At 41.8% G+C, this 8,813-nt stretch overlaps 1 protein-coding gene across 1 annotated transcript in view; it reads right to left on the bottom strand.

Moving 5' to 3' along the window:
• LOC109918474 (putative uncharacterized protein DDB_G0271982) overlaps window positions 1-8,813 on the bottom strand; it is a 51,879-nt gene that overhangs the window by 22,930 nt on the left and 20,136 nt on the right. Inside the window, exon 3 of the mRNA XM_048615049.1 lies at window positions 8,039-8,191. Within this exon, the coding sequence (XP_048471006.1) occupies window positions 8,039-8,191 (153 nt within the window). The remainder of the gene's footprint in view (window positions 1-8,038; window positions 8,192-8,813) is intronic.

The raw sequence follows: 8,813 nt of genomic DNA, 5'->3' as shown, positions 1-8,813 counted from the left end.
GGCAGCCCTAGGTGAGCGGGAGCAGGCAGAAGGCAGCCCGAGGCGAGCGGGAGCAGGAGAAGACGGCCCAAGGCGAGGGGGGACAGGCAGAAGGCAGCCCAAGGTGGCAACAGAGGGGCCATGTCCCAGGAACGATGGACGGGCTGAGTCCCGGAGCGACGGACGGGCAAAGGAACACTCTTGGCGGCACGGCGTGGGTTGGGAAGCACGGAGCGGGACATTCTTGGTTGCAAGGTGTGGGTTGGGAAGCATGGAGCGGAACATTCTTGGTTGCAAGGTGTGGGTTGGGAAGCACACAGCGGGACATTCTTGGTTGCACGGTGTGGGTTGGGAAGCCTGGAGAGGGACATTTCAGTGGCACGGTGTAGGCTGAGAAGCCTGGAGCAGGACTCTGGCGGCAGCATGGTGTAGCAGTGGAGAAGGAAAGTTTGGACTCTGTTTAATTATCTTTTTATTACTACTTTATTCTAAGTTAATGTGAATGGCGCCTATGCACAGCGACAGTACACACTTTTCACTGTATTTTGTATTGAATACACGTGACAACAAAGGATATTCAAAGGATATTAAAAAATTTTTCAAGAGTATGAAAGATTGATTCAACTAAATTTAAAAAATCCTGAAATATAACTCACATCAAATTCACTTATAAAAAATTCAAAATGACATTCAACTACACAAGAATGAACTGGGATAAATTTTATTCTGGATTATTTTTGATGTACTCACTCAGTAAATGGCTTGCATTTTTTTGTAGTTGAAGGCTTATCTGAATACATTCCAGCAGGGCATTCCTCACACTGAGTATCTGCTACATATGTTCCTGAAATCAGGTGCAGCAATATTACAAATTTCAGAAAAATCAAGTATTTTTAACCTTTCAACAACTTTGCACCAGTGTGGGTTGTGAATGAAGTTCACCACTGTCAATTTTGGAGATTTTGACTTTGAGCTGGTTTGTGATGAGGCATTTATCTGACTAGCTAATATCACCCTGGACTCATCAGGAATTCAGTGATATTAACTGAAGTGTCTCATTTAAATGCCACAGACTCACTTTCTGCCTTAAAATTTAGGCAAGTCTGGGTGATCTGCTGGTTTTTAGGAGGTGACAGGGAACACATTTTGCAGGAGTTTTGTAAGGAGTTTGTGGAGGAACTTGAGAAAGCTGCCACTTTTTTAAAATGTACAGAATACAGAAATTTTCTTTGCAAGCTACATCTTAGTTTCCAGGGTACCTTGCCACAATGTGCTCCCTGATTGAACGACAGAGCCGTGAGAAGTGAATTAGTTGATGAGCAGGATCAGTTGCAGGGGGCCCCGAGACTGTTCAAAAGGCTTTGCAATCAGTGGCATATTTGCGGCCACTGCTCTTCCAGCCTGCCTATCTTATGCGTAGGGGTGTACTGTAAAGCCCAAAAGCTAACTGTGACGTTGTAACCTAGCGGTCCAACAATGATTATCTTATGGTCTGAACTGAATATTGTGCCATTTGCAAGTCCTTGCGTGTGCTTCTGCAATCTTTTCAAAGGGAGGTGAAAGACGTGGTAAGACAACGTCGAATATAATCATTAAACTGCCTTATTTCACAGATGGCAAGTGTACATACAGAATAACTGTCGAAGCAAATTCTACCCATTTAGTTCAATCTCACCTTTTATCCTGTAAAAATGGGAAACATGTTTCCTGCCCTTTTCATGTGCTACTTTATTGTTTTTGCCACTTGTTTTTTTTCTTGCAAGCTACTTCTGGCTGTTCAAGCTGCACTTTATTTTAGCTTTCAGTTCCAGACCTTGAATCTGTACCACTGTCTCTTATTTAAAGTTGGCTGGCCAGATGACCTTATGTGTCCACTGCCAGGAAGACAGCTAAGATATTGTCTCCCTCCCACAGTGAGTCATCAATAGACTCACCAACAAAACCAAACACCTCCTCTGCTCCCATCATCTGGGGAAAATTTTAAGGGAGGCATCTCTAGACCAATGAGAGTCAACCTCATTAATGGGCCTCAGATAAAATGTGATTTCCAGCATCAGTTGTAACTTCCATGAACTGGCATCTGGCTTCAATACAAGTTCAATGCTTTCAAACTGCACATTTCCCTTTTAAGCCGACACTAATTCTCTTTGTTTTAAAACCTAACCCTTAAAACTTAACTCGGCCCTAAATCCTTAAGTGAACTGTATTGTGTTGACATTTAAACATTTCTCGAACAAAGTAAACAAAACTGGGGAACTGGAAGCAGAAATGGAGGAATAATACAGTAGTATTGATTGAAACATGGCTGAAGCCAGAACAGGACAGGGTTTTAGTAGAAACAAGGTGGGTAAAAAGGGAGAAAGTGTAGCAGTCTTGGTCAAAGATAGTATCATTGCCCTTGAACGAGCTGCAATTCCTGAATTAAATCTTTATGGTTGGGGGTGAGAAACAGGAAGGGAGCGGTGACCTGGCGTATTTATTATAGACCTCCAAATAGTGGGGAGGAAGTAGGAGAGAGCATTTGTAGGCAGATTGTGGAAATCTTCAGGGTAAGTAGGGTTGTGATAATTGATGATTTCAATTACTCTAGGGTAGACGGGAAAAAGGAAGAGTGTGGGGCAAGAAAGGGGAGAAATTCCTGCAATGTGTGCAAGAGAACTTTCGAGAGTACATTTCTAGTCCTACCAGGGAAGAAACTATGCTGGATCTGGTCTGAAGAAAAGAAGCAAGCCGAGAGGAGAATGTTAGAGTGGGTAACATTTGGGAAATGGTGATCATAACATAATAAGATTCAATATTAAGTTGGAAAAGGATAAAAATCAGTCAATGACTTAAATCCAAAATACAAAAGGGCAGATTTTAGGATAAAAGTTGAAATGGAGCACATTGATTGGAAACACATTTTGGTGGATAAAACTGTGGATGGAAAATGGGAGAATTTCAAAAGAGAGATGAATAGTGTGCAATGTAGGTACATATCCATGAGAAATAGGGCGGCACAGTGGTTCAATGGTTAGCACTGCTGCCTCCTAGGGACCCGGGTTCAATTCCACCCTTGGGCGACTGTCTGTGTGGAGTTTACACATTCTCCCTGTGTCTGCGTGGGTTTCCCCTCGGTGCTCCGGTTTCCTCCCACAGTACAAAGATGTGCATGCTAGGTGGATTGGCCATGCTAAATTGCCTGTAGTATTCAGGGATATGTAGATTAGGTGGGTTATAGTGGGGTGGGTCTGGGTGGGATGCTTTGAGGTTCGGTGTGGACTTGTTGGGCCGAAGGGCTTGTTTCCACACTGCAGGGATTCCATGATTCTATGTTCTAAATAAATCTGGAGTATCCAAAAATAGAGTACCCTTGATGATTAAGAATATTGATGAGAAAATAAGGAAGAAAAAGGAGACATATGATGCATACCAGAATAACAACAGCAATAAAAAAGATAGAAGAGTATCTCAAATGCAGGAAAGAGGCTTAGGCTGGAATAAGGAAGGCTAAGAGGAAGCATGAAGAAAAGATGGCAGGCTGCACTAAAATAAATAGTAAAATGTTTTTCAAATATGTTGATAGTAAAAGATTAGTGCAGGATAGAGAGCAGCCCCTTAAGGAAGAAGCAAGGTAAGCTGCTCACTGAAGCAAAAGATATGGCGGAGGTACTAAATTAATATTTTGCTTCTATCTTTACCAAATTAGAAGATGGTGACAATGGCCCAGTTGAAAATGGGAGTGCTGAGCACTCTGGGTAGCGAAGCCACCACGCCTGGATAGGATGCATCCTAGATTGCTGAGGGAGGTAAAGGAGTAAATTGCAGAACCGTTGACAGAAATTTTCCAGGCGTCTCTTAACAGAGGATTAGTCCCGGGGGACTGGTGGGTTGCAACTGTGATGGTGTTTAAGAAAGGAGCAAAGGATAACTCAGAAAACTACAGACCTGTCAGAGGGAACATTTATGGAGGCACTAATACAGGATAAGGTAAACATACACTCACAGAAAAATAATTTGAGGCTAGACGAACGGCATGTGGCTCAGTGATTAGCACTGCTACCTCACAGCACCAGGGACCCAGGTTCAATTCCAGCTTCGGCCAACTGTGTGGAGTTTGTATATTCTCCCTGTTTCTGCCAGATACACTAGTTTCCACCCACAGATAGTGGGGTGGGTTTGGGTGGGATACTCTTCGGAGGGCCAGTGCAGACTCAAATGGCCTGCTTCCACACTGTACGGATTCTATGGATAGACAGTCATCATGGCCTTGTCAAGGGCAGGTCATGTCTGACAAATTTAATTGAGCTCTTTGATGAGGTGATGCAGTCAGTGGATGAGGGTAGCGCTGTGGATGTTGTATTTGTGGACTTTCTGAAACATTTGATACAGTGCCTGCCAATGAACATGGCAGGTTCATTAGCAAATTAGAAGTATTTGGGATCAATGAGCCCTTGGCAGCATGGATTGGAAGTTGGCTAAAAGATAGGAAATAGAGAGTAGGTATAGATGGATATTTCACAGATTGGAGATGAGTTGAAAGTGGTTTTCCCCAGAATTTTACTAGAATGATACCAGGAATGCAAGATTTTAGATACAAGGAAAGGTTAGAGAGATTGGGCTTATTCTCCTTGTAGCAGAGAAGATTAAGAGGTGACGTTATTGAGATATTCAAAATTATGAACAACTTTGACACAGTAAAGAAGGATATTCTGTTTCCTCTAGTTGGTACATCACTAACTAGGGTCACAATTTCAACACTGTAACCAAGAGAGCTAGGAGTGGGATAAGGAGAAACTTCTTTACTCGTAGAGTTGTTAGGATTTGGAATGCACTGCCTGGGAGAATGGTGGAGGTATTTCCAGAGGAGGTTTCAAATGAGATATATATACTTTAAAGTGATAAATTTAGAGGGCCACAGAGTTAAGGTTGGAGATTGATACTAGCTGGGAGCTTCTTCCAGGAGCCAGGATGCCTGAAGGAACTCACAGGCTGAATGTAAAACTCCAGAGAGCCTCTGATCATTGGCCTTATGGACTTTAACTGCTTTTATTTGGCTACTTCTTATTTTGAATGGGTTGTCCCATTACCCTTAATCTCCCCCACCCTGGAAAAATGACCCGAGGATGGAAAGGAGCTGGCAAACTAGCACTCTGGCCACTGATGCAAATATTTGCACCTGCTTACCTCTGCACATGTCTCAATCAGCTAAAAGTCCTGCTCAAAGACATTCACTGGCATTTAGTAAAATTATCCAGAGGTTACGGAAAAGTTTTAGTGGGAAATAGGGAAATCCAAATTTTACTCCATTTTCTGGATCGCAGCAATTTATTTTTCTTCCTTCTGCCAGTCACAGAAAGACATTGCAATCCTGGTCTTTGACACATCAAACTTACACTAATCATCAATCAGTTGATGACTGATATTTTCTATTTCTGCATGTTGAAGTGAACGGCCAGTTCAGGAGAATATAACCTTATGCTACATTTGAAATAGCGGCTCACCTTATTTGTATATACAGCCCTATTTCATTTCAATGTGTGGCAATGTATTAACACATTCTTGGGATGCTGAAATCAGTAGTTTGAGAATATGACAGATGAAGTTTGTACTATTTGATTTGCAACCTATCTTTTTTGAGGAAATTAGGGAAATTGTTGAGTGTTCAAATTAATTTCAATGGCTAACTCTGCCTGGAAATAATACCAACATTTCTGCAGATTCAAAAAAACACTTGTATTGATTCGTCCTTTAAACAAGGCTGGCACAGCCCTAAAACTGACTTCTTTTGAACATCCTTAATGATGGGCACCTGGATGTGGAAAAAGGTGGTGGGTACTTCCCTCTCATTGCATGGAATTGAAATGACATTTGATGCCAATACAATGGAAGCAGACAACCTAGTTATGTCTCCACATCTTTTTCCTGAGTCACAACCCAGAAACTGTGTTAACCAGGTAAATACTGAAGCTAGCTTATGTACTAAAGCATAGCTTACTGTTTGATGCACAACATTCTCTAGCCAAATAAAATCCTACAAATAAATAGTTACGTTTTTAAAAATTTTGACAGAAAGAATTTTCATTAATATAACAAATTTCAAATCCTTCGTATATCCTAAATTGTTTCACAAACAAGTAATTTTTACTGTAGTATTGTTCTGTTATGCTGTTGGATAGTTTAGTAGCGATTTTGTTTACAACGGGGTCCACAAACAACAATGTGATGAAAGTTCTTTTTTTCAAAAGGTGTAACTTAGGGGATGAATGTTGGCCAAAAAAATCCCCTTGACTCCCAATCTCGAATAATATGAAATTTGTTTTGTATCCACCTTAAGAAATGTCCCTGGCTCAGTAGATCATTCAAAAGACAAATTAACAGTATTCCTGTGGTGAGTGTCAGCCTAGCTTATGGCTCAGATCTCCCAATAGGAGATTGCGGCTGTTGAAGGGTAAACTAGAGTTGTGCATTAGGATCATGCAGAAATCCCAATGCAGCTGACCATACAGGAATTGCCTGGGATATTGAACCTTCCAACAGGCAATTATCCAGCTTCTGAAATCTCTGAAAAGGTCTCCAATTCGGAGTTAGAATCGGAGACATCAAATGTTTCCAACTTACTTACCTGAACAGTTAGCCCAGGAAAAGTTAGAAGAATTAAAACTTGCATTAAAACTCCTGGTAAACGATAAAACCCGAGTCATCACTGAGCACATACATTCCCAAACACCCACAGACACCCAAACAAATCTCCAATGCTCCCACCAACCATCCCATGGACCAATAATTTCACAGGTGTGTCACACTGTGTCTGCAGTGGTCCTCCAAGCATTTTAACTTGGTGCCTATCTCCTGCCTTTTCCCCATGCGACACTCATCATCCCTACCATTCCACAATCCAACACGTCACCCTGCCCCAATTCCGACGACTACCCCTTCCCCCAACTCTCACCATGTCCAAACTTCCCTAAGCCCTCGCTTCACGTCCTTGCCACCTAATAGCCACCTTATCCCAACACACCCGATACCTATTCCTCTTCAATACTTGGCACCCTACCCTTCACTTACCTGATAACTGTTAATCCCACCTATGTGGGACTCTACTGGCTTCATCCACCTGGTACTCTACCCCCTCACTTTCCTTACACAATTATCTTCTCTCAAAGTGGTTTTGGATCTTTGGAACACATCATCCACTGTTGCAAAAGAGGGCTGTGGTTTCAGTGATTGCTGTGAAACTACACTCGTTAGCTGCTCCATAAAAAGCCGATCTCTGAGCAGCGCTGGTCCTCTCCACTGCTGTCTGAGTTGGTTCCTGTACTGGACTGTGTAGCTGGGAAGGCTCCTGGCTTGGGAAACCTTTCCAAAGGTAAGTGGACAACTTCTTGTCTGATCTGGGGAAAAGTCAAGATTCTAACCCAGATTATAAGAGTCGGGACACTACGCTAATGTTCTTACTCAGAAATAGATCAGCCATTCAACCAAGTTGACAATATCGTGGGGAGATTACGTAAAGCAGCAAATTGGTGTCCCCAAAATCCTGTACATCTGAGAATTTAGATCACATCTACAGGAAATAATATACAACCCACATTTCTGCAGCACAGTGACAGCCAATTTTCAATAACCATAGTGATAATAGAGTTCAAAACTATGAAAGTTTTGATACAGCAATTAAGAAGAAACTATTTCTCCTGGTAAGTGCACTGGTAACCAGAATTCATAGATCTAACATAATTCTCAAAAGGACTAAAGGGACCTAAGAAAAATTTCTTCACAATGAGGAGTGTTAAGATCAGAAATGAATTGAATGGGTGATTAAATCAGATTCCATAATTTCTTAAAAGACAATAGGACATGTACTTGCAGAGGACTAACCAGGATAATGGGAAAAAGGCTGGGGCCTGGAACTAAATTGAACAGCTCCTTTAAAGAGTTGCCAAAGGCATTATGGGCCAAATGGCTTTATATTGTGCTTGAAGATTCTGATTCTGCGTTAACCCCACGGATTTCATACGGGATGTTTATTTAATGACATGTTGTCTTATTGACCTTTCAAATGTGCAGTCTAATGTCATACCTGGTGCTTTGACTCCTTGACCTGGTGGACATGGTGTGTAATGTTGGCAATTCCAGCAGCTTTCAAAACCTGTTTGCTTGCAGAAATACCCTGCTTTGCAGCCACACACAGTGTTGCTATTAAGCTTGCACTTCCTTTGTGTAATAAATCCATCTAGATAAGAAAAACGTCAGTCTTAGTTGAATGGTTTAACTATTTCCCCATATCACTTCCTAATTTTGGAATTTAAGTGTGGGTTTAAGGTAGCTAATGAACAGTAAAAGTTGGTCCTTTTCAGATTTAGGTGTGATTAAATCATCAAGAAATGCATTGTGGTAATGATAGTTCTCTGCAGAGCTGTTCAGTTCATATGTATACTAATCCTCTCACAGTCCAAAGATGTGCAGGTTTGGTGGACTGGCTGTGCTAAATGCCCATATTGTTCAGGGATGTGTATTTCAGGTGGGTTATGAGGGAGGGGTCTGGGTGGGAAGCTCTGAGGGGCGGTGTGGACTTGTTAAGCCAAAAAGCCTGTTTCCACACTGTAGGGATTCTATGATAATCCATAAATTTGAAAAAGCTGACAAATATCTTCAAAAGCACTGACATTATCTCCAAAAAGCTGACACTCAAAACTAATCTAAAAGTAAAAAGTAGCTCTGGACTAAAGTCTAGGATGGAGACTGCTACTTCAAGTATAAATTAGCAACGAGGCAACACAGTATGGAGCTGGAGCAACACCGCAGGCCAGGCAGCATCAGAGGAACAGGAAAGTTGACATTTCAGGTCGGGACCC

The sequence above is a fragment of the Rhincodon typus genome, chromosome 31 (assembly GCF_021869965.1).
Source record: "Rhincodon typus isolate 14 chromosome 31, sRhiTyp1.1, whole genome shotgun sequence".
NCBI lineage: Eukaryota > Metazoa > Chordata > Chondrichthyes > Orectolobiformes > Rhincodontidae > Rhincodon > Rhincodon typus.
The sequence above is the reverse complement of the archived record's forward strand: the minus strand, read 5'-3'. Positions and strand labels throughout refer to the sequence as shown.